Here is a 25,889-nt window from a genome sequence, read left to right on the forward strand (position 1 = left end):
CAAATCCTTTGATTTAATGGTTCTGTTCCATATCTATCTGGTCTGGGAATTAACTGGTTTACATGGTCAACCAAGACCCGATCCATATGCAACAGGGCTCCTCCACATCTGTCACAGTAACAATACCTTTCTTCTAACTTATTACAGGGGGTGGAGAAGTTATTTGTTGGTAGATTATTTGTTGCTGTTTCTTTTCTTTTTTTTTTTTATGTGGACCATTTTTAAAGTCTTTTTTGAATTTGTTACAATATTGCTTCTGTTTTTTGGGGGTTTTATGGGGTTTTTTTATGTTTTGGTTTTTTTGGATGTGAGGCATGTGCGATCTTAGCTCCCCGACCACATATCGAACCCGAACCCCTTTGCATTGGAAGGCGAAGTCTCAACCACTGGATCGCCAGGGAAGTCCCTGTTGTTGTTTCTTGAATAAGAAAACCACAGCATCTGGGCTTCCCTGGTGGCGCAGTGGTTGAGTGTCCGCCTGCCGATGCATGTGACATGGGTTCGTGCCCCGGTCCGGGAGGATCCCACATGCCGCGGAGCGGCTGGGCCGGTGAGCCGTGGCTGCTGGGCCTGCGCGTCCGGAGCCTGTGCTCTGCAATGGGAGAGGCCACAACAGTGAGAGGTCCGCGTACCACACACACACAAAAAAAATCCCACAGCATCTGATGCATATTTTCTAACGACTAGGATATTCTGAATTTTTGTAATATTTTTATATACCTGAATAAAGCATGTAATTTAAACACTGTTAATGTCCAAAGCCACCATGTTTGGAAAAGGCAGGAAATGTCAGAAACTATTTAAGTTGCTTATAAATTGTATCCCAAAGCACGAAGTTTACTGGATGGGAAGGACCACCACAACAGTAGCTTAGACAAGAAAGACTTCTCTGAGGCTTTAAGACTGGGCTGGTTGCTCTACCCAAGCACTTTCAGGGCACCCTGTCCTTGCCCCTATTGTCACACCCCAAACTGTGTTGTTTGTTGGCCCCCCTGATTACACAGTGCAAGTTCTGCGAGGACAGGAATTGTTCATTGATGTACCCTTGACAGTACATCAGGGGTCCAGTGCCTGACACATAATAAGGACTCCATAAATAATTATTGAATAACCGTTGAATAAATAACTGGCTGTCCTCACTTATTGCTCTTCCAGGAGCAACAGAAGCAGGCAAGGGTAGCATCACATGATACAGTAATAAGAGGCACCATTATCAAGAGCCTAGTGTTTGGTGGTTGCCAGGTGGACATAGGTTCCTATCAAAGTGTGATTGATAGGATCCCCAGAAATTTCCATTCAATGATGTCCCTATAGTATGTTATACTATACCTGCCTACTCTGAGTAGCACCAAAGGATACAAGACATTTTGATGGGATAATTTTGACGGGACCATTTATCCAACTCTTACACATACCTCAGCAAAATTTGCAGTGTATTAATCATGAGTAGCTAAGCACAAAGAATGAATACTCTTCAAGGAAAAGTGAGTTGGTGTGGGCTACATTTTAACAGGAAATTCCTCTGGCTATATTTCATAGGAACTAGGTGCAGTAACTCTTATGTAATTGCTCAGCATACCGTTTGGTAAAGGATTAACAAAACCTTTTCCCCTTCTGTGTGAGAATTTAACCTTGGGTTAACTTTCTAGCTCTGTTCCCCTGGCAACCTAACAAACAGTAGTATATCAACCATGTTGCTAGGCAACATTACATATGGTAGAAATGACCCCGAACTGGTGAACTGTATCCAGACTGGGAGAACTACAAATGCCTGATAGGAAGCCACACCTCTGGGCTTCCTGAACCACAGTGACTCTTGGAAGAGACATGTCTCTTGTGGGGACCCTGGAAGTTATTTCTATGGAGTTGTTATAAGAGATACTTGCCCCCATGGGACAAGAGGCTTTTAAGCCAGAATAGCTTCCATACTTGCCTGATGTGTGTCTGTCTCCTTGCACCTGAACCACAGGGACAGATGCAGGGACTCCGATGGAGGAGCAACGACTGGCTCTGCCCTGCTGGTGACCCGTGCTTCCCATCCTATGTCCTTCTAAGTGAATCTGCTGTGGTAGTTTATGAGTTTGAATGTTTCTAAACATTCGATTGTGCCTAAGTAGACCCCTGGAGGGCACTATATTACTATTTGCTTGCTTTTTCTGGTGGCAGGAGAAGCTCCTCAGAGACTATGGATAATAGAAAGAAGTGAAACTGTCTGGCATATTCTTCTGCTTCCAAAAAAATCCTAATCATACCCTTCACAGTCTGCATGACAGATAATCCATATCCATTACATGTGATCAAGACATATATCTCAAATTGATGCCTTCCCTTAAAATCCCCAAGCTTGTTACTGCTAAACCTTCTTCATCTGAACACATAATCCCAATCTTAACCCCCAATAATTTTTAATATGCTACTGACAGAGGGCCAAAATATCAAATGATGGATATAAAAATAGTTTCCCCAAACCACAGCTGTCAATGAAGCATCGGCAGTAGTAAAATTATCCATCTGGAGGGTCAGAACAGATGCTAAATGTCCTCCTCAAGTTATGAAGCTTCCATATCATCTGATCACAATGGTGTGAGTTAGTGTCACCTTTGAAAACTAGGACGTATTAGAAACCAACCAAACTACCCTTGCCAAACAACTTTTCATTTAACTCTATAGAAGCATTATTTGAAGAAAAGAATTCAAATTTTCATAGCTTTAATGAAACGTTTGAGGAACACAGCAATATTTGGTGGAAATATTGAGCAAAAATCAATGAAAACATTGCCTATCATAAGCAACTGAATAAAGCACCCCCCTTTGGGGGTTAAAAGACAGCACGAACACATGAAAGCACAAAGCAAGTTACAAAGGACCAACAATGACAGGAAGTACAGTGGTAATGCTCAAAACAGAGCGTAACAGGAACTTCTCACCCACCCCATCCCCTTGCCCCTCTCTACCCTATTACATTACACTTCACAGAGATAATTCTATTGTCAATGCACAAAGGACACACAAGAAAAACCTAGACGTCCAGATGAAACAGTAAGAATTCAAGTGACCAAAGGCCACTCCAGTCTCCCCACCGCCCTCAGAATCAGTGCATGCAGCCCTGCCTGTTGCCTTTCTCTACGTGGGGTTTATTACAACATCAATTAACAACAACAACAAAATTAAAAAACCCTTCATAATATTCTGAACCTCCAGGATACTCTATTTCACAACATTCTGCAGACCACTGGGTCAATAGCTTTCTTAAGGAATATTCAAAGTATAGTGACCACCAAAATATTTACATCAGACTGGCATCTTTCTGCCAAATGACCAGAAGCCATGATGCTCTATGTCATTTCTAAAGGTATTACAGATCCAGGCCTTATTTATATTCCTTTCCAACCCCTGTGAAAGCCTGTTTCCTTCTCCCAAAAGAAACAACTTCCCAAGGGTGCCGCTTTTCAATCCCATTACAAGTAAAAATCCTGTTCCCATCCATGCAGTATATGTAATATTAGAAAAAAAAATCCCTTTGCAAACTTGGACTGAATATGCCAGAAAGATGCCAAATATAAACTAAATCACTAATGGTCTGCGTTGGGCCCAATTGTGAATTTACTTATAAAAATATCACCAACTCCACAAATTAAACCTCAAAGACACTGTGCAGATTATAAATACTGACCACCAAATGGGAACATAAATTTAAAACTGAGGACAGTTTATTATCTGATAGTCCACACAGAGGAATTATCTCCTTTAAAAGTGATAGAATTCAGTGACCGAATTCAGCTATTCCCAATGCCAACACGCAAACTCCAAACAGCCAATGTCTCCGGACACTGCCAGATATATGTACTCTGGGGGGCAAAATCACCCCCAGTTGAAAATCACTGTCTTAGAGTGTAATCTCTAATGTAAAATTTTTTATTTGGCACCCAGTGATGTGAATAGGTTATGGGGTCACCAGAGAGGATCACTGCTCTGCCAGAGAAGGCAGGCAGAGCGTTGAACTGTGAGGTAGAAAAGTCATATGAAAACATCAGAAATGCTTTGAACGGAGAGAACGAAAATATCAAACATAACTCCCTGCAAAGTATATCTTCTACACCTCCTTTTAGGTTTCCCTTTTGCTAAGGTCCTGCTTTTAAAACAACGCTAATATTTTCATTTCTGGTAAGAAGTGTTTCTGGTCCTTGAAAATTTTCAATGTGTAATTCTTGATCTAGAACAATAATTTTCCAACTATCTCTGTTAATAGACCGGTTTTTAAACTTCCAGTCTACTTCAGGCCAATGTGTGGTCCTACTGTGTGGACTGGGGTCCAAGAATTCAGCTGCTGTCTGGGGCTAGCACCATCCTAGGGTTCTAACTTCTATTGAGAAGTACAGTTTAAACACCTTCTGAACCCTTCAATGCTAACATTTATTTACAAGCCAATTTACAATTTTTTGATTATCTCTTTTTGTTCAAGAGGCAGAAAGGAAAGTGGTTTTTTTTTTTTTTTTTTTTACCGTCTTTTGAAATACAACTATAGTAAAATTAAAGGAAGAAAATTCATTTTGGATACTTTAACATAAGACAAAATTATGAAAGTGCCTTAAATATCTTTAATCCCTAATATTTCCTGCTCTTTCGACTTTTAAAGAAGTACAGTCTCTTTTGTTAGAATAATTGCATGGCTGCAAAGTGGGTGAAAAGCAGACTCGTTTTAAAAACCTGTTCTTCTAGTAACCTTCCCTTTCCCTCCAAAGGATCTTTTAAAAGGTAAACAATTTAGACATATAACTTGCTTATATTGGCTTACCCTTTCCCTCCAATTAAAGTTCTATTCATAAACGAAGTAAAGGAATGTCAGTGGCGGCTGCATTTCCAGGTTACACAGTAGTGGCTTCTTGGAAATGGCTGGAAAACGCATAGGAGCATTTTGAGTTTTGCCCAAATGCCTTGTTTTATGATCATAAAACAGGTTATTTGTGTGCACAGAATTGTTAAATCCCAAGCCAGACAGGGAAACCACCCAGACCTGGGCTCTCAGGCTCCCTTCCCGGGGCTAATTTAACATTTAATTCAACGGGGCAAGTCACAGTGCCATAAGGAAACTTTCAGCTCATTTCCATGCTTGTCTGCACATAAACACCCCCAGCCTTTAACACTGCAATCTTAGATTTAGAAAGTAATTTTTACAGTCATATAGCCAGACGACCGTGTCTGCCTTATATCAAGGAAACTTTCTCCTTAATACTTCACCAGAAAATTAAAGTATGGAATTCATTAGAAGAGGCTTGGCAGAAGTAAGATTGATCTCAAAACTTAATATATTCTTGCCCACCTTTTCAGAGCAAGAGGATGACGACACAGGAATGCAGAAAGATTGAGACACTATGAAAAAAGTATGGAGATTTTGTTATCTTCCTTCAAACCAGAGTTTGGATGCATGGCAGGAAAAACGGGACGCCTCAGAGCCAACCTTGATTCACTCAGAAAGCTTTCAGAAATCAAGGGCGGCACTAAAAAGTCCTTTGAGTCACAGAATCCAACCTCCACCATGTAGTCTAACAGAAATGCAAATAACAGTGAAAAAATGTTCTTCTCAGGGTTCCACAAAATTGGACAAAGGGTGGCTTTCAACCACAGGACTGGCAAGAACAAATTCTAAACCCTCTTCGCCACTAATTTATTGCTACGTAAGCATCTCTCCATCTGATAAGCTGGGCTGAATTTGGGGTCTATCATCTGAATCCTCTCCGCCGGGGTCGTTTTCCTCACCAGACTCCACGTAGATTGGCCAGTCATTGTCTGTGTCACTCTTTTCTTGGCTCTCGGACGAAGCCTCCACCAGGCTAAGGTTGATGGGCATCAATTCGTCATCATCATCATGTGTGTCTGTAACACAGGTGCAGCTGTCACACAGCCCGAAGCGCCGCAGCCCCTGCGACAGGTGACTTGTGAAGGTTCTTCTGCAGCCCTTGCAGATAATTGGACGGTTGGACCTATGGACCTAAAATCACCAGCACAGTAAATGTCACAGAAAAGGGGTTGAGTCATGGCCTTCAGGGCCCCATGAGACATGGCCCCTGGCTGACCCTCCAGTCTCGTTTCTCACCACTCTCCCTCTTGCTCTCTCTGCCAGTCTCAGCCTCACCAAGGTCCTTTCCACCCCAGGGCCATCGGACATGCGTGGAGTGTGCCCTCCTCCCCACGGTCACCCCTCCCTCCTTACTAATGCCTTTTTTATCCCCCCCCAGCTGTGCCGCGCAGCTTACGGGGATCTTAGTTCCCCAACCAGGGATGGAACCTGCGTCCTCGGCAGTGAAAGCTCAGAGTCCTAATCACTGGACCGCCAGGGAATTCCCACTAATGACTTTCAAGGAAGTCTTCTCTGATACTCCAGGCCAGATTAGGTCCCCCAGCTATACAGTCTCACCTATACTTCTCCCTTTGTTTTATTTCTAACAAATCATTGGTAAAATTCACTAGATTCTAAGCTCCAAGAGGTCACGGACTATCCTCATTCATGTTCTCTGTCCTCTGTCACATTTGTTACTATATCCCTAGTGCCTGGCACATAAAGGGCACTCAGTGAACCGATTAGGATTTTAGGCATGGCCTCCTACGTACCTTGGATTGTTTAGCCATTAGGAAGGCAGATTTGCCAGACAGTGTATTCTCTAAAAGTGTCAGCAGATGCTTCACCCTTGATTTTTTCATTGATAAATGCATTCCTTACTTATGAAAAGAGCTTTGCATACTAGAAAAGAGAACCTGATCTACTCCGTGCAGCTCCTTATGAGGGCAGCAGTCCCAGGGGTCCCCTCTGTATAAGGAGCTATCTTTCTAATGCATGCACTTTTCAGGAACTCCAGCCAATAGGGGATCTGTGAATCAATCAGAGCCTCTCTTTTAGAGAGCTCTGGATGCAGGATACACACAAGAGGCAGTGACAGAGAGAGGCTGATGCAGAAGAAGGGTCAACAACAATACCCAGGTTGCTGGAGTTGCCATTACATCCTGACCTATGTCCCTGCCTCCCCTGAGGTTTCCTGGGCTTCCTATGCTAAACCCCCAATGCCTGAGCCAACCCGAGTGTGTATGTGACCCTTGCAACCTGATGGAGCCTTTGAAGACTACGTCTTTGGGCTGCAGTAGACTGGGCCTCGTACAAGGCGGAAAAATAGAGGGAATGAGGATTCCAACCAATGACACATCTTAAAGGTACCCAGGGACCTATTGCTGTCAAGATGGACTGGAGATATAATTTGAAGGAAAAAAAAAAGACAAACAAAAACTTAAGGCCTTGGGGTAAGGCCACTCTCAGACAAGTATGCTAGGGCCAGCACGGAGAGCAGAGGCAGTCAGTTACCTTGTATTTATCTTAAATCTGGATTCTTTCAAAACCATAATTCACATACCATAAAATTCACCCTTTTGAAGTGTACAATTCAGTGGTTTTAAGTATACTCATGAGGTTGTACAACCATCACCACCATCTAATTCCAGAAATTTTCATCACTCCATAAAGAAGGCCTGTGCGCATTAACCGTCATGCCTCTCCCATCCCCCATGCCCCAACCACTAATCTACTCTCTATCTCCATAGGCCTGCCCACTTTTTATATTTCATATAAACGAGATCATGTAATACGTGGCCTTTTGTGACCGGCTTCTTTCACACAGCATAATGCTTTCAAGGTTGTTCCATGTCGTAGCCTGTATCAGGAACTCATTTCATTTTATGGCTGAATAAAATGTATCCATCGTATAGATATGCCACATTTTGTTTATTCATTCATCAGTTGATGGACATTTGGGTTGTTTCTACTTTTTGGCTGTTACGAATAATGCTGCTAGGAACATCTGCATGCAAGTTTTTCTGTGAATGTCTGTTTTAGTTCTCTTGTGTAGAATTGCTGGGTCCTAATGGTAACTTTATGCTTAACCTTTTGAGGAACCCCAAACTCTCTTCCACAGTGGCTGTACCATTTTATGTGCCCACTAGCAGTATATGAGGGTTCTAGTGTCTCCACATCCTTGCCAACACTTTGTTCCTATCTGTTTTTGGTTTTTTTTATTATTATTATAGCAATCCTAGTTTGTGTGAAGTGGCATCTCATCGTGGCTGTGATTTATATTTTCCTAGTGACTAATCATGTTGAGCATCTTTTCATGTGCTTATTGGCCATTTGTTTATCTTCTTTGGAGAAACGTCTATTCACATCCATTGTTTAATTGGGTTGTCTTTTTATTGTTGAATTATAAGAATTCTTTTTTTTTTTTTTTTTTTTTTGCGGTACTTGGGCCTGTCACTGCTGCGGCCCCTCCCGTTGCGGAGCACAGGCTCCGGACGCGCAGGCTCAGCGGCCATGGCTCACGGGCCCAGCCGCTCCACGGCATGTGGGATCTTCCCGGACCGGGGCACGAACCCGTGTGCCCTGCATCAGCAGGCGGACTCTCAACCACTGTGCCACCAGAGAAGCCCAAGAATTCTTTATATATTCTGGTTATTAGATCCTTAGCAGATAAATGATTCACAAAGATTCTTCTCCCATTCTGTGGGTTGTCTTTTCACATTCTTGATAGTGTCTTTTGAAATCCAAACCATTTTTATGTTGGATTTTCCAAAGACTGATTGCCTTGCTCAAAGACGATCTTAAATGCAATGCCTTTCTAAATGGCCTGAATGCTTTTTAGCAGGTAGGAATCACCCACTCACATGGGAGACAGAATCCTAGGCGGCAGCCAGTGGGAGGGGAGGTCCGCTTGGGCTGGGGTCCTCTTTGCTGCTCACAGGTAGCCCTATAAATGGCAGTATATCCCTTCCCCACCCCGGGGTGCTGAGGTTGGGTGGGAAACCGAGAATGCAGCTTACCTCTGGCATCACACCACAGGGAACAGACCCACAATCCCCTGTCTAAGCCTCAGTGTTCTCTGCCTTTTGACAACCATCCCTGACTAGGGTCTAAACTTTCTTAACTTTCCTCCTAAGCAAACTAGTCTGTTACCATATAAGTTTTAACTTTCTCTAAGTGCCACCAACCCAGGTGTAATTTAGTAGCAGAAATACATGTTTAAAATTCTCTGGAAATACCCCAGTGGACAGAGAAGAGAAATACAGACTGGCCTTGCCCTCACATTAGACGAACCGTCATGAACCACCGCCACTCCCACCCCACCGTCCCGAGAGAACCGCCAGCTCCTCCACTTACGCTGAGCGCGTGGCCCCGCAGATGCTCCTGGCGGGTGAACCTCTTGCCGCAGGTCTCACAGGGGTAGGGCCGCTCCCCTGTGTGTGAGCGGATGTGACGCTTAAGGATGCCCTTCTGTTTGGCAGTGTAGGGGCAGAAAGGACACTTGTGCAGCTTGATGGGCACCACCAGCACACCACCTGGGGAACCAAATGGTACTGTAAGCAGCAACAACACTGGCCGCCCTCCGATGGATGGGATCCAGAGCAGGGGAGTTCGACCAGCCCAGGTCGAGAAGAAGGACCCCAACTCCACCAGCAGCTAACAGCGAAACAGTGTCTGCAAATTGCCACTCTGGCTCCCAGTCAGCCAGAGGAGAAGATGGGCTTCTGATATAAGATTGCAAGGAATGCTGTAAGGCCTCAGCTTTGAAACTTCTCTGTGGTTCACAGTTAGAAAACACAGCTTATATTACAACCTTAGAACACATATATCTTCATGTGGACAACTTGAAAAGCTTCCCAAAATAATACTCACTCTGATAATGTCTATTCTCTTTGATTTCATTTTAGGACAATAATGATTGAGACCCTGTTCTAGACTGAATTTCATCCCCCTCAAATTCATACATTGAAGCCATAACCTCCAATGTGACTATATGTGAAGACAGGGCCTTTAAGGAGGTAATTAAGGTTAAATGAGGTCGTAAGGGTAGAGCTCGAATCTGGTAGGACTGGTGTCCTTATAAGAAGAGGAAACTATGCCAGAGATGGCTTTCTCTCCCTACTCTTGTACAGAGGAAAGGTCATGTGAGGACCAGCAAGAAGGCAGTCGTCTGCAAGCCAGAAAGAGAGCTCTCACCAGACACCAACCCTGCTGGCACCTTGATCTTGGACTCTGCACCTCCAAAACTGTGAGACAATAAATTTCTGTTGTTTAAACTGCTCAGTCTGTGGTATTCTGTTATGGTTGCCTGAGCTGGCTAATACAAACCTCCTGAGTTGATTTAATGATCCTCAAAAGTTTGAAAAAACTATTATGATGGAACAGACCACTGGGTCAGTATTCATGCTTTCTTTGACAGCAGCTCCTAATAATAGCTTCCAGGCATGTGTAGAAGTGGTTTGCTATGATGCAGACCCTACATTGTTTGGAGTTCATATTAACTCTATATATCTGAAATCATCAAATATCTTAAAAATTCACTTAAATATTTTAGAACTCTTTTTTTTCCACCTTGCTCATAAACCCGTTAAGGTGACAACATGATTATCACCCACATGTATAAAAACTGTTCCTTTCAAGTTTCCTGAGTTACCCTTATTGTAGTATTCCAAGATTTGTCTCCTCTATCCATGCCCTTCAGAATTTTACAGACTTTGATCACATCATATTATATGTGGAGGCACTAGTAACTCAAGCTTTCCAGGCACAGAAACCTGAGTTCAAGGCCTGGTTCTACCACTTACCAGCTGTGTGACCTTGCACATCTCACTTAACTTCTCTGTGCTTTACTCATCTGTAACATAGGAATGATAATAGTTCCCACCTCATAGGATTGTGGTAAGAATGAAATGAGGTAATGCCTAAAGCACAGCAGCTGGCATATAGTAAGCTCTCATAAATGTTAACCATTTTTGTCACATCATCATCACCTCAGTGTTTCTTTTCTTATTAAGCTGGCCAGGCTCCTGTGGTCTCTCTCAACACGGGAGTAACTCCTTTTCTCTGGGACCTTCTCAGGACACCTAATAGGGCTTTACCTTTCCTGAGGTGCTGCCAAAAGTATGGTAAACTGAATGTCAAGTGAGAACCCAACATCATTCTATGTACGGGTGAAGATTATTCTCTTTAGTTTCTAGTTCCCATCCTGATAATGCTTAACATTTTGCGTAATCTATAGTGACTCCAAAATCTGTTTCCCAGAATAAAAGCAGCAGCTCATGGCTCAACACTGCATATATATGTTGGATTATTTGTTTGTCACTGATCACACTGGTGCTGAGATGCCAGTTTCCTGCTCACTCCTCTGGCACTATGGACTCTTCCTGTCATTTATCCCCATCAGCCTGACATTGTACTATCACCTTCTTCCCGACTATAAAAACATTCAGTAAAATGGGTCCAGTGTTAATCCTTGGAAAAAAACAACTGTTAACTATTTTTCCATCAGAAGAGTATGAATTATCGCAACACTTTCCTTCCTCTCTTATGATCTGATTGCTCCAAAAAAAAAAACAGTTCACCTGAATGCCTATTACATGCGAGGCACTGTGTCAAGGTGCATCTTTACCAAGATACCTGTTTCTTCCCTCAAGAAGTTAAGTCTAGCAGGAGAGAAAGACATGGAAACAAATTTATACAATATAATATAACACAGGCAAAGTTCAAAGTGATGAAGAAATGTAGAAAAGAAAGTAATGAATTCTCTCCTGGAGTTCAGAGATTTCACAGGAGAGATGACCTTTGAGCAAGGTTTTAAAGGATGAATAGGAGTTCACTGGGAGTTTGAGAAAGAGAAAGGTATCTCAGGCAGGGGAACAACACATGCTTAGGCACAGAGGTAAATGAGAATATGAAATATTAAGTAGGGTGGAGAGGGATGAGGAATGAAGCCAAGGAAAGGGCAAGGAAAGGTCAAGAAGGTCACATTCATGCATTTATTCAACAAATTTATACTGAGCACCTATGATGTGCCAGGCTGTGTTCTAAGCCCTGGGGATACAGCAGTGATCAGAAAAGACAAAAATCCCTGCCTCTGCAAAGCTGATATGTTAAGGAACTTGGACTTTACTCTCTAAGCAGGTGAGGTTTTAAGCTGGGAAGGTACAAGGTGAGACTGGACCTTTAAAGGATCCCTCTGGGGATAATGCAGGGGAAGGATTTAAGAGAGGCAAGATTAAAGGCAGGAAGTCCAGGTGGGAGGGGATGAGCGATGACATGAATTAAAGCCAGGGCTGTGGAGGTGGAGAGAAGGAGAAAGGTTTGAGAAGTAAAATTAATAGCACTCGATGACCACATTGGGGAGGAGAGAGCAGGGAAAGAGAAGATTCTAAATGACACTGATTCTGGGTTAGCTGACTTGGTGGGTGACGGTGGAATAAACCGAGGCAGGGAACACAGGAGGAAAAGCAGGTGCAGGATGGATGAGGAGGTCTGTTTGGGTTTTACGATGTTTGAGGCAGGCTCAGAGCATCCACGGGGGAATATCTGGGTTAGACAGATAAATCTGGAGCTCAGGGAAAGAAGAGAAGCATACAGTTTTGAGAGTCCTCAGCAGATTGGAGTGGTTGCTTTAACTGAGGTCTGGCTCTCCCCTAAGCACCCTGCTTCCCTTAAGCCACTGCCTTGACACCCTGGATCAGGGGAGGGTGGTCTTCCTTGTGCTTCACTGTCATCTCCAGACCACTGTCCCTCCCTCCTTCCTTAAAAACCCTAAGATCTTTTGGAGCTCATCCCATCAGATGATACTGCTACTCATCCTTGTTACAGTCATCCAGGGGCCCCTAGATCATCCCCTCACTCCTTGGAGATTTGATCACATTGCCTTCAGGCTCAACTCCTGGCATAATTCTTGGTGTGAATACCGAAAATGACCCTTGCCATACCCTGGCCTCTGTTCCCGGACCTCCTTTCTTCCAAAGTCCTTATCCTCCACTCCACCTCAGCCACCCAACCCTAGACAAAGAGCTCCCAACTCTGCCTGCATATTAGAATCATCTGGGAAGCTTAAAATGAAAATAAATACTGATATCCAATCCCCATCCCAAGCTAATGGGTGGGGTGGGACCCAAGCATCATATTTTTAAAGCATCCTTCCCAGTCTAATGTACGGACAGGGATGAGAATCATGGCCCCAGGCCTAGATATTGCCAATAACTGTACTCACTCCATAACCCACATTTCAAGCGCTCCACTTTCCAATCACCGCTTTATATCTTTCCAGCTCACCCCGTAGGTGTTCCTTCTCTACCGGGACGTCCAAGCCATGGACTATACTTCCATTTTATTGCCCTTCTCCTCCTCAAGTCCTCACTCCCCTCCTTCCCCAGCTGAGTGCCTATAGCCCATCAATGAAATCACTCCTTTGCATATGCCCTCAGCTGCCTTGGTCCACTGTCTCCCTCTATCCGTATTCATCTAGTTCAATATAACTCTCTGCCTATTCTGTAGGTGAAACAAGGCAAGTTCAGGTCACTGGAAAAAAATGCACAACTCTGTTCCGGTCTCACTTTAAATCAATCCAACCATCACCATCTGACTACTATAATATCAAAAGAGCCCTTGGGGGGCTTCCCTGGTGGCGCAGTGGTTGAGAGTCCGCCTGCTGATGCAGGGGACACGTGTTCATGCCCCGGTCCGGGAGGATCCCACATGCCGCGGAGCGGCTGGGCCCGTGAGCCATGGCCGCTGAGCCTGCGCGTCCGGAGCCTGTGCTCCGCGGCGAGAGAGGCCACAACAGTGACAGGCCCGCGCACCGCAAAAAAACAAAAAAAAAGAGCCCTTCGTTCTGCCCAAGAAGCCTAAGTATTTCCCTGGTTCATTCACTCTCCCACTCTTCTCAGTGACTATTTCATACCTTCCCACTGCTCAAATCTCCCACCCCTCCTACCCCTTCCTCACTGTCAGCTGCTGTCCTTGCTTCTTATTTCATTGAGAAGGAGGGGCAAGCAGAAGAGAATGTCTACATGGTCCCAGCCACCCCCCAACCTCCAATATGAACACATCTAATCCGCTTTCACTCCTGTTACTATGAATGAATTGTTCTCCCTCCCATCCAAGGCGAGACCATCCCTCCACTTATACATGGGACCCCCATCTCTCCTCGATCTATCCATTGTCCCTCACTCTTCCATTATCATTTATCTTCCTCTCTCCTGGATCATTCTCATCAGCAAAGAAATGCTTTTAGATCCTCCACCTTAATAAAAACCTTAACCTCATATGCCCTTTCAGCCAGAACTCAGAACCCCTGAGTTCTCTTTTAAGGCTACTCTGTTTGGTCTTTTGTCCACCACTTCATTGATACTGCTCATCAATGACCTCTCCATTACTAAACCCAATGATCAGTTCTCAATCTGCCTATACACAGTACTGGACATAGTTGATTTCCCCTTTTTCTTGAAACATTTTCTCCTCTTGGCATCTATCACTCTTTTGATTCCCTCCTACCTCACTGGCTGCCCCTTCTCTGTTTCCTTAGCTTGTTCCCCTATTTTCCTGACCTCTAAATGTTGGGTCAGGGCTCAGTCCTTAGATCTCTTGTCTTCTCCTTCTAGATCTATAGGTTCATGGAACATAAAGGTTTTAAATTCCATGGACCCACTAATGACTCCCAAATTTATATCTCAGCTCTGATTTCTCCCCAGAACTCCGAACATATAGATGTAATTACTTACTGCACGTCTTCAATGGGATATCCAAAAGGCACCACAAACATAACATTAAAATCAATCACTCAAGCTAAAAACCTTAAGGTCACCTTTAATGCCTCTTTTTCTCATACCACTTATATAAGACATTAGCAAATCTGGTCAGCTCTACCTTTCAGAGACAGTATAGTCCTAATCCAACCACATCTCACCTCTCTACTGCTACCACACTGATTCAAGGAGCACAGCCATCACCTGGGTTATTGCAGTCACCTCCTAAACGGTCCTGCTGCTTCCACCTATGCTCCCCTCTAGTCAACAGGAAAGCAAGAGTGGAAGCAAGAGGCCCACTTAGGAGGTGACAGCACACAATACCCAGAGGGATCCTTTTAATATATGTCATCTCAAGTCACTCTCTGCCAAGAGCCTCTAGTGGATTTCCTTCTAAGAGCAATATTCAAAGGCCTTCTCATGGCCTTCAAAACCCTACCCAGTCCGCCGTCACTCAACCTCTCTGACCTTATCCCCCACAACTCTCTGCCTTGCCCACTCCACTCCAGCCACACCAGAATCATTGCTGTTCCTTTCATTCAGTTGCCAAGTGTGATCCTACACCTGGGCCTTTGCACCTTTCTCTTCCCTCTGCCTGGAATGTTCTCCCTGATATCTCTACAGTTTGCTCGCTTAAAGGCAACCTGTTAGAAAGGCCTTCCTGGTCAACACTAAATAAAACAGCATCCCCTTCACTTTCTATCAACTTTGTCCCTGCTTTAGTTCTTCTTCATACTATATATGTCCTTATTGGTTTATTGTCCGGCTCCCTACGCTAGAATATCAGCTCCATGAGGACAAAGACTGTCTTCTGTTCACTGCGATGAATAGTGCCTGGAATATAGGAAGTGCTCAGTAAATCTCTGTTAAATGAATGAATGAACAGGAATAAGATGTTGAAGAAGCAAGGCAATGGTGGAATGCTGACACACGGACATTAAATGACCCCATGATAAGGCTGAAAAGGAATGGGCAGGGACTTCCCTGGTGGCGCAGTGGTTGAGAGTCCGCCTGCCGATGCAGGGGACACGGGTTCGTGCCCCGGTCCGGGAAGATCCCACATGCCGCGGAGCGGCTGCGCCCATGAGCCATGGCCGCTGAGCCTGCGCGTCCGGAGCCTGTGCTCCGCAATGGGAGAGGCCACAACAGTGAGAGGCCCGCGTACCGCAAAAAAAAAAAAAGGAATGGGCAGAGGTAAGAGCAATGGGTACTTGTAGTGTCAGAAGCCAGGGGAGGAAAGAATTTCAAGAAGGAAAGATCAGAGTGAACTACCAAGAGTAGTCAAGAAAGATAATACCTGAAAATCACTCCCTGGATCGGCCCTGGAAATGTATAGCTGACCGCATGACAGTGGTTTCAAGGAAGGGGGAGTTGGTGGTAGTGTCAGAGCACAGTGGGCTGAGAAAAGATTGGGAAGTAAAACAGTGGAGGTGGCTGATATAGATGAACTTTTCAAGAAGCAATGGCAGATGCTGGAGCTGGGGATGGGAGGTCCAGGGGAGAAGATTATAGGAGGACCATGTGCTTTGACAGTGTCTGCTAGTGTCACAGATGAGCAATGTGAACACAGAACTACTGTAACAGCCTCCTGACCGTCTCCCTGCCCTCATCTCCCATCTCTGCACCATCTTGTGCTGAGGCCAAATTAATCTCTCCTGTCCACTCCCAAGCTCAGAAACTACTAAAAATTCTCCTGTGCCTACAGATAGAAACCCATATTTTAGCATTTAAGTTTTTCCATGATCTGACTACAATTTCTCCCCATGTCTCCTCTTCTTACCTTCAGATGCCATTTTTTTTTAAATTGAAATATAGTTTGATTTGCCATATTATGTTAGTTTCAGGTGTAAAGCAAAGTGATTGTTATACATATACATGTATTTTTTTCAGATTCTTTTCCATTATAGGTATAACAAGATACTGAATACAGTTCCCTGTGCTATACGGTAAGTCCTTGTTGTTTATCTCTTTTATATATAGTAGTGAGTACTCAGATGCCACTCTCATAAAGCCTCTCTGACCTACCAGTAGGAAGCCAGTTCTGCTTCTGGACCACACAGTGCCATTTACACACCTCTTAACTCCTCTAAGACACCATCAGTTCTTTGAGAGCTGGAGCCACATCTGACTTATCTTTGTATCTTCACAAGGAAGGTGCTCAGATATTTGAGCAAATAAAGGAATAACCAAACAAATCAGTCCTACTCTGTGCCTTGGCGCTTGGAATAAATGTAGCCCAGAGCCAGGTGAACCGAATCAACACCTGGCAGACAACAGGCATGGCAAGCGGCTGGGATGGCTGCCTTGCCACAGATCCCTGTAGCTGGAAAGCTGCCTCTACAGATGGACAGATGGACTTGAATGAGGGTGACGTACAGTTGAATTACTATTTCTTGATACTTGTGCTTACAGGCAGAGGGGTTGACAGACTAAACCAGTGCACTGAAATCCTCTAATCGCTTGTACTGCCTTCACAGTTTGTTTTATGAGTGAAACGAAGCCAGCCAGGGTTGCTAGTATTAGCTGTGACATTTACCAGCTCTGCATTCTTAAGAAACTCACTAAACCCTCTTGGGTCTCAGTTTCTCCACACTTCTTCTACCTAACTCATGTGGCATTATGAGGGGCTGCTGGATGGGAAAGGGGGACACAGTCTGTGAAATGCTACTATATACACGGAAATTAGATTTCAACAAGTTCCCACAGTGTAGTCACTGAAAACAACCACTACCTTTTACATGCTGGTTAAGCCACTGTCTCTGAAGACCAGAAACCGTACTTTCAAGTTTTTCAAGTCAAGTTTTAATCAGACATACAGAGCATTCTTGATTTTTTTAAAAATGAAATTTAGATGCAGGAATGAAGTAATCTTTCATTAAAAACTGTAAAAATGAAAAAAAAAGAAAGAAATTAAAAGTCTCCAGACAGACTCAGTTTTCCTGGGTCTCTCCTATGTGTTCATGTTATTAAATTTCTGTTTGATTTTCTCCTGTTTAAAAAGTCTCCCAAAGGATACAAGAAATTTACTCACATGAAACCAAATTCAACTCTAAAATATTCTCCAGTAAATCACACCATCAACTACAACATGTTAACTGAGTGTCTACGTGGGCCAGGCACCATGATTGACACAAAGAAGGATAAATTTCCTACCTGTATAGAACATGTTCTCATATGTGAGAAAAAATTCTGAAAACCTTTTCATTTGGTCCTCAACCCTGTGAGAGAGGCAAGGTGGGGGTGATTATCTCCTGAACAAAAAGGGTTCAAAGAAATTTCATGATTTAACCAAAGTCTCTCTGCTGGTTAGTGGAAGAGAATGGCTTCTTTCCATGTCTGCATACTGCACTCAACATGCTTATACTCTAGTTGCAGAGGTAAAAGACAAACATACGTGAAGAGGCAATGCCCTGCACACAGCAGGTGCTCAATTAATACCTACTGGCGGTGGTGGCAGTGATAACATGGTGATAACACTGGCAGTGGTGATGGTGGTGATGAGGATGACAATAGTGACAGTGCCAGTGATGAGGATGACAGTGGGAGACCAGAGGGCACACAAGTGCGTGCTAAATGAGTGGCAGACGATGGAGGCTCATGGAGCTCACCTGAGTCCTCTCCATACCAGTCAGTCTGCACATCCATCATGGAACTCATGGCTGCTACTTCTGCACCACCTGGTCTTCCCTCCAAACTCCGAGAAAAGTGTTGGTCCGCGTCCTCTTTGCTCTGGACAGCACTGTGGCGCAGGAGCGCCTCCAGGAATTGCTTCACATGGTAGTTACTATAAGCCAAGTCGACCGCCTGGCCTCTGGGCAAACCCTCCTCCCCATGGGCCAGGCTCAGCGGGGCAGTACGCTGCTGCAGCTGTCCACCCACCTCCACCTCCACTTCCTCGGCATCGAACTCCACCTTGGGCTCCATATGTTTGGGTCGAATGGGGCGGTCACTGTCCACTGAGCCACTGCCCTGGCTGTCTTTCCCCACCAGTGCCAGAGGGTGGCAGCCTCTGCAGTCACCACAGTGGGACTCTCTGGGCCGATCCACACTCTCTTCCCCCTCGGCTGGAGAGACCAAGCTCTTGGTCTCACAGGAGGTCCCTTCCCTGCCTGAACTGGGGCTTCCACTGTCCACCCGATGAGGCGCTGCTGCCGCTGCCGCTGCCGCTGCTGCCACCGCTGCAGCCACAGCGGCCTCCTTCTCCATCTTTCCGCAGATGTCTAGGGATGATCTGATGTATGTCTTGCAGAAGTTCACCACGTCATTCATCTGCAGGTAGCTGGCAGCCGACATAACTTCAATCACGTTCTCTCCACACAAATCCAACTTCCCAGAATAGAGGAAGTCTAAGATGGTGGAGAAGGCGTCGGAGGTGACGATGTCCAAGGAGGCGGTGCTGTGCCGCCCGCTATCCTGGATGTAGTGAATGAGCAGGGCTCGGAAATAGCCGCTGTTGGCAAACAAGATGTTCCTGTGGGCCTTGAAGATCCGCCCTTCCACAATGATGCTGCAGTCACAGAAAAAGTCCCTCTGCCGCTGTTCATTCAATTCCCCCAAGAGCTTGGCGTAATAGGATTGCATCTCCATTTCTCCACCAGCTGCTGCCGCTTGGAGTAACCTGGATCTCTGCCAAGATTTTTTTTCAGTTAATTCACAAATCCCAACCTTATAAATAAGATGTTCATTTTTTGTTTGTTTGTTTTGTTTTGTTTTTCTTTTAATTCTTCCACAAACCCTGGTTGAGCAATGTCTTTATAATATGGGCTGTTAGGGATCTAACAAAAATCAAAGGTTGTCTAACTGGGTTAACTGATGAAAACAAGAAAAGTAACTATTCCTAACTGTACATGGGTGCAGTACTTAGTATTTTACATGAATTCTTTCAATGAATTTTTATAAAAACCCTAGGAGTAAGTACTAATATTATACGTTACAATATTGTACTTATTAATACTGTACTTTTAAGACTCAGAGAGGATAGGAGATGATCAGTTGCAACAGAGCCAGGACTCAAAACCTCCAGAGTTCATGCTCTTATAAATTACATTCTACTTTCTTCAAGGCTCAAAATATAGATAATACCTGAATCTAAGAATTACAGTCTCCAGGTAAGTCTCCAGTGTCCCAGTACAGAACTTAGAGACTGGCAAGTACAGTCTCAGCTCACACCCATTACCATAAGTTTGTGGAAACATTTAGTGGATGCTTGGGCTAGCCAGCATGCATTCTCCATTCTTATGGTTTTAGTGCCCTTTTTGTCTTTGGTGGAATCATCCTTGGCCCCAACCACAGCCAACGTGCTTTGCATAACGCTGGCACCATCCCCAGGCTCCGGACGTGTAAGAGGTAACATAGGCTAAAACCATCAACACATCTTACCCTCTGACCACAGTGACTGGCTCAGAGATGGCCATGTGACTTGGTCAGAGCCAATGAAAAGCAATGAAATGTTTGCTGGGGTCTCCAAAAAAGAGCACTCTCTACTCGGTGGGCATGTGGGATGTGAGGGATGCTGCTGCCACACCACAAGGGGAACCAGACTAACACAGATGACAGCCCAGCTCAAGCAGGAGCAACAGATGGAGCCCAGGGACACCATCTGAGCCCCAGCTCATGCTGTGCCAGAAGCCAATTGAGTCCCTTTTTGCTTTAGCTGGTCTGAGTTGGATTTTCTGTCTCTTACAACAGAGACACTCCTAATTGATTGACTCCACAACCCTTGGTTCTCTCCTCTGTATTTTTATGTCCTGGACCTTCTCTGTCAGTGGACTATAAGCCCTTTGAAGGCATGAGCCGTGTCTTACTTCATAGATTTCCCCCACAGCCCCTGGCAGAGTGCTTTGGACAAAGTAGGTTTGCTAAATACAAAGGAATACTCCTTTCTTACCTGCTAAGTAGAACAAGTATAAATCAAGTTTAAAATCCGTCTGCTAATGAGGAAGACAGAAGCTGACCTACCCCGAGCTCTCCTCTCCATCTTTTCCCATCACACAAAGCACGCAGCCATCCATCAACTTACGCCTTTTATTTACTGACCCACTGAGCTCTGAGAAGTTCCTACATCTTCTACCTCTATCAGAATCCCAAAAGGCCTAGTTAGAGCTGCCAACCACAGCTAACAACTCTTCAGCACTCTTTCTTTCTACAAATGGAACACAACAATTACCTCACCCAACAGAAATGAGGCACCTCCACCTCCCAGAAAGACTCTTTCCAGTGGCCAAATAGATCCCTCAAGGCCTATGTGCTAACCGAACAGACTTTACTCATAAAAGACCAACAACAACCGCGTTAAATGCCAATTTACACCTACTTTACACATATTTATAACAAGTGATGCATTAAGTTTAGAAGGTAGAGAACCAGTTAGGGAAAGAAGTAGAGGAGCCTCTCTAAGCAAGTAAACTGACAAACTTAAAAGTGAGAACTGACAGCTAGGAAAAGGTAAAAAAGTTATAAAAAACAGACCCAGAAATTTTTTCAAAATATCAGCCTGAGGCCACTTGACTAAGGGTATTAAATACTCCTACATATTCAAAATGGCCTGAGGACATCACTAAATTATAGCCCAGGGCTATAATAGGTGGGACTAAGTCATCAAGATGATTCTTTTTATATTCACTTTAGACTCAAGGAAGTTATAATTTGGGGAATTGTTTTTTTCATCCAAAGTAGTTATAATTAACATTTTCATTCAGAAAGGAAGAGAACTGTCAGATATCTGAAAAATTCTACTCTTCCCAAATAAATCAGCTCTGAAAGTTTTCACAGGACTAAGATTTCACTGTCATTCTCACCTCTTCCAGCCACTCCAAACCTTCCTGGCTTTGGCAATCAAAATATTAAGGGGAAAACAAGACACAAGAGAATGCTACATTTAAAAACCACATTCTGTTCTTCCTCAGAACTGAAAGAAAACCTATCAGACTGGTAAAATCACATTTTTCAATGTAATAATATCCACTGTTGATGGAACTGTCCTTTGGAACACCATTTTAGAGGGGAATTTGGCAATATTTATCAAAACTTAAAATGTACACATCTTTTGTCCCCAAAATTTCATGGCTAAAAACTTACCCTTTTGAATGTATTCCCAAAAGTACATCAAGTCAAAAGTACAGAGATATCCATTGCATGAGGTTTCTGTTCAAGTGCAAAAGTAGAAACAATCTGAATGTCCACCAGTAGGGGACAAATTAAATCAACGAGGTACATTCACACAGTGGAATACTATGCAACCATGCATTCAATGAGCTAGAGCTGTCTGTGTTCATATAAAAAAGTCACCAAGATATATTAAGGAAAAAGGCAAGATTCAAAACAAAATGTACAGTATGATCCGATCTATGTACATGTTTTTGCTGGTATATGTAAGAATTTTTTTCTGGAAGGTTTTATGAACAAGAATTAACAGCAGATATCTTTGAGGAGAGGGACTAGGGGTAAGAGGTGTGTGGAAGGACCTTCATTTTTCATTTATAAACTTTCTGTACTGTTAGGATGTTTTACTGTGTGCATATATTGCTTTTTTTTTTCCTTTCCTTTTTAGCAAAGAAGAAAAAGGAGGAGGCGCAGAGGGATAAGGAGTTGGTAAATCAGGGAGATAAATACCTAAGTAGGCCCAATACTTCTTAACTTGTAGAATGGTCTTATCTACAGGGCCTCCTCCCAGGTACTTGCATTTTTTCACTGTAAGATGCTCCTTTCCAGCAATAATACCCAAAACCCATTTCCTCTGGCTTCGTCTCTGCAAACATTCTAGATTCTACCTGGTCGTATAAATACCCCCTGACTTTGCAAAACTCTATCCACATACTTTCTTCAAACCTTTCTCCAATCCTGCATCTGGCATACAATGTGGAAGTATTTATTCACATCAGTCCCACTTGCCTTCAGTGCTCTGCATCCCTGGCACATGCTGAGAATCACCACTTCTCCTGGAAAGGAAGCTCTTAGGGCACACTGCTCCCAGAAGCACATTCATCCACATTCTGGCAGTGACACTCCCAACCTTCCCACGGTTCCAATTCAACAGTTACTGGCTACAAGCAATGCCTGACACAAGGAAGATGCTAGGAATAGAAAAATGAACCAAGTACGGCTCATGTCCTCCAGGAGAGGGCAGATGCCAACACTAGTACCTGCAACCAACTCCGACATACCCCCGAGGGGATCGCAAGACTGTCTTCACTCCAGTGCCAGACGCAGCTTTGAACTCCACCCACTCTTTCTGACAACACTCCTCCAGTATCACCAACAGGAGAATCATGGAAACCTGCTCATCAATTGGTAGCATGTACTGAGTGCTACTCCTCATGAAGCACTGTAAGAAATACTTCACAAGCATTAATTAATTTTAATCTCACAATAACTCAGTGCAGTAGATAAAATCATTATATCCTCTTTTTCAGAGAAGGAAATTGAGGTTCAGATTTACAGATAACACGCTGAAGCTAGGATTGGGACAGAGATTCGTTTGAATCCCAGAGTTGACATCCTTAACCACTATGCCAAATTGATTTCCCAAACCCTCCAGGAAACCGCGAGAAGGGCTGGAGAACTCACTCACTCCTTTCCCCAACGCACGGAGTGCTGGGGAACTACTCGGAAGAAGAGTTTCCACTTTCACAGAAAGTATTTCTGGGTCAACTATCGTTGATTCACCAGCTAAACTGATCGCAAGACAAGGGGATCCTTCCCCGTCCGGAGCCAGGCGACCCTGCAGAAATCACCAGAACCCGTTACTGTACATGGTCTTTGGCCCCTGAGGGTGAGAACCGAGGCCTTGCCCCTCCCATGGCCTCTCCCGGACAAAGTGACCATCGCTGCGACGGTCACTGCCCCAGCGACCTGGCGCCATCAGAATGAGCGCGTGCCCATACCACCCGCTGGACGACGCCCGGGGTAGGGGGCAACCCAATGTCAGGGAAGGAGGGCAGGGAGGGGGTCGGTCATCGAGTGAGGGTTCGCCCGGCTGGGTCCGGGGATTCGCCAGGGCAGGACGGTCCGAGAGAGGCCGACCGAGGCGGAACATCCCTGCCCGCTGTCCACCTCGGGCCCCTCCCCGCGCCCCGAATCCTCCCCAAGCCAATGAAAGCGGCAGCGTAAACCCTCTTCTCAGCTCTCACCTTCCAGCGGGTTGCAGCCCCGCCGCCGCCGAGCTACGCGCACCGGCACGCCCCCCTTTCATTCACCTGTCGCCCCCTCCGGTGAGAGGCTGGGCAGCCGACTAATCATGGGTGCTCCTGGGCTGAGGAAGGCGGGCCCTTGGGCCAGAAGGTTGGTCAATGGCTCTGGTGCCCCCTCCAGAGGATGCGCTCTGAAGGCTCCAGTTCTCGCGGGGTGATGGGAGTTGTGGTCTCAGCGTTCATTTTTCGGGCAAAGATACAGTGGACAAAACTACAAGTACCAAGATGCCAAAAGGGGCAAGGACCAGCGCTTGTAAAAGGCTGGAGCTCGGTTCGGTCTTCTGAGTCCCACTCGAGGGACCTGCGAAGTAACGGTCTCTTTGTCCGAAGAGCTAAAAGCACGTCGTGCATATTAATACAGCCTGGAGAGTAAGAGCTATGACCTGTCAGTCCGCACACATTTTACAACCGCCAGCGCTCTCCGCAAAAGTTCTGGAAATGAGTGAAATGGTTTAATGTACTCAACAGGTTTTTCTTCAACACCCGCAATACTCTCTTCCCTTGAAAGGATTTCAGGTTTATATATACAAGTGAAACTGATAAACAGCAGTACTGACATGTTCCAAGTAACAGTACAGGCACGTTCTGGGACGGTTGTGAAATAGACAAACCAGGCTACTGCTCTCAGAGAGTTTAGTTCTAATGAAGGGTGTATTCGTTTGCTAGGGCTGCTGTAACAGAGTACCACAAACTGGCTTAAACAACAGAAATTTATTGGCTCACTAATCTGGAGGCTAGAAATCCAAAATCCAGATGTAGGCAGGGTTGGTTCCTTTTGAAGGAAGAATCTGTTTCAGGCCTCTTTCCTTGGCTTGTAGATGCCCATCTTCATGCTCATACACTTCTGTGTTCAGACTTCCCCTTTTTATAAGGACACCAGCCACATTGGATTAGGAGTTCACTGTACCCCAGAACCACCTCATCTTAACTAATGACATCTGTAACAGCCGTATTTCCAAATAAGGTCACATGCTGCAGTACTGGGTCGTTAGGATTTCAACATAGGAATTAGGGCAGTGAAAGGGGACACAATTCAACCCATATCAGGGACAGATGGCCAATAAATAAATAGACAACTTAAAAAAGGAAATAGGTAAAGTACATGCCAAAGAGTTAAGACAGGTGGTAAAGCAACAAAGAATGATTCGGTGGCTAGGTTAGGTTGAAGGTCATGGATGGCCTCTCTCGGTTGGTAACATTCCAGCTGAGACCCTAACTAGAAGAAGTGAGCCAGGCTAAGGTGAAACAGAAGTGCATTCCAGGCAGAGGAAGAGTTAGTAAAGGCTCTAAAATAGAAACAAGAGGATGACCCCTGGAGTGACCCCTGGAGTGACAGGCAGACCAGCTTAATGGGCGTGCAACCTGTGCGATCCTACGGAGCCCCACTCTCAGAAAGGCCCCATGTTCTGCTGCCTTAATTGCCCTTTTGCAATTCTTAATAATTTTTGAACAAGGGCCACTATATTTTCACTTTGTACGGGGCCCCACAAATTATGTAGCCAGTACAGGTGACAGGAAATGTGAATGGATAGAAAAGCAGAGGCCAGATCACCTAGGGATTTGTAGGCCAAGTTAAGGGGTTTGGATTTTTTTGTCTGTTTTACATGGGATGAGATACCTTTGAAGGAACGTAAGCAAGGGAGAGATATGATCTGATAGTAGTGGTCACAGTAAAAGATGCTAATCGGTGAGGTTAGGGTAGAGGTGGTAGAGATGGAGAGGGCCGGTTTAGAATATATTTTAGAGCTTGTCAACGACTAAACTGCAGCTCACTCTAAAAATAACTTAGATAATGTAGATAAAGATAATTTAGGAGGTAAAATGTCAGCCAAACATCATTGTACAAGCCATCAGAGAAAAGCAGTTTATTTATCCCTTGCAAAAGCAGACACCCAGAGAAGGACAGCAGCAGTTACATCTTTACTCTCAGGGTGCCTCTCCTTGTCACCCAGTTCCCAATGACCAGCTCAGGACCCAAGGATGCTTGATCCTCATGGCAGTGGAGAAGTCATCAGAAGGGAGGCATCTCCAAGCTCAGCCTCTCATATCTTCTAACCTGGGAAGTCATGTAATTGGTGCCTTAACCTTAATTACAACCATATATGA

General features: G+C 44.6%; 1 protein-coding gene across 1 annotated transcript; it reads right to left on the reverse strand.

Moving 5' to 3' along the window:
- Positions 1-187: 187 nt before the first annotated feature.
- Positions 188-19,221, reverse strand: ZBTB8B (zinc finger and BTB domain containing 8B). Its single transcript, XM_004266511.3, has 3 exons — positions 18,204-19,221; positions 9,194-9,372; positions 188-5,989 (listed from the first exon to the last, which is right to left on the reverse strand). Exons 1-3 carry the CDS (start codon positions 19,180-19,182, stop codon positions 5,672-5,674), a joined length of 1,476 nt encoding a protein of 491 aa, XP_004266559.1. The 5' UTR covers positions 19,183-19,221; the 3' UTR covers positions 188-5,671.
- Positions 19,222-25,889: the final 6,668 nt, after the last annotated feature.

Source organism: Orcinus orca, chromosome 1 (genome assembly GCF_937001465.1).
Source record: "Orcinus orca chromosome 1, mOrcOrc1.1, whole genome shotgun sequence".
NCBI lineage: Eukaryota > Metazoa > Chordata > Mammalia > Artiodactyla > Delphinidae > Orcinus > Orcinus orca.

What these genes read in the sequence shown, in the direction of transcription:
- ZBTB8B (XM_004266511.3), bottom strand. Translation starts at nt 19,182, where the DNA reads ATGGAGATGCAATCCTATTACGCCAAGCTCTTGGGGGAATTGAATGAA. An exon ending in CTGGTATGGAGAGGACTCAG is followed by an intron (nt 9,373 to 18,203) that starts GTGAGCTCCATG and finishes TTGGTTCCCCAG; the next exon opens with GTGGTGTGCTGGTGGTGCCC. An exon ending in TGCGGGGCCACGCGCTCAGC is followed by an intron (nt 5,990 to 9,193) that starts GTAAGTGGAGGA and finishes TGGTGATTTTAG; the next exon opens with GTCCATAGGTCCAACCGTCC.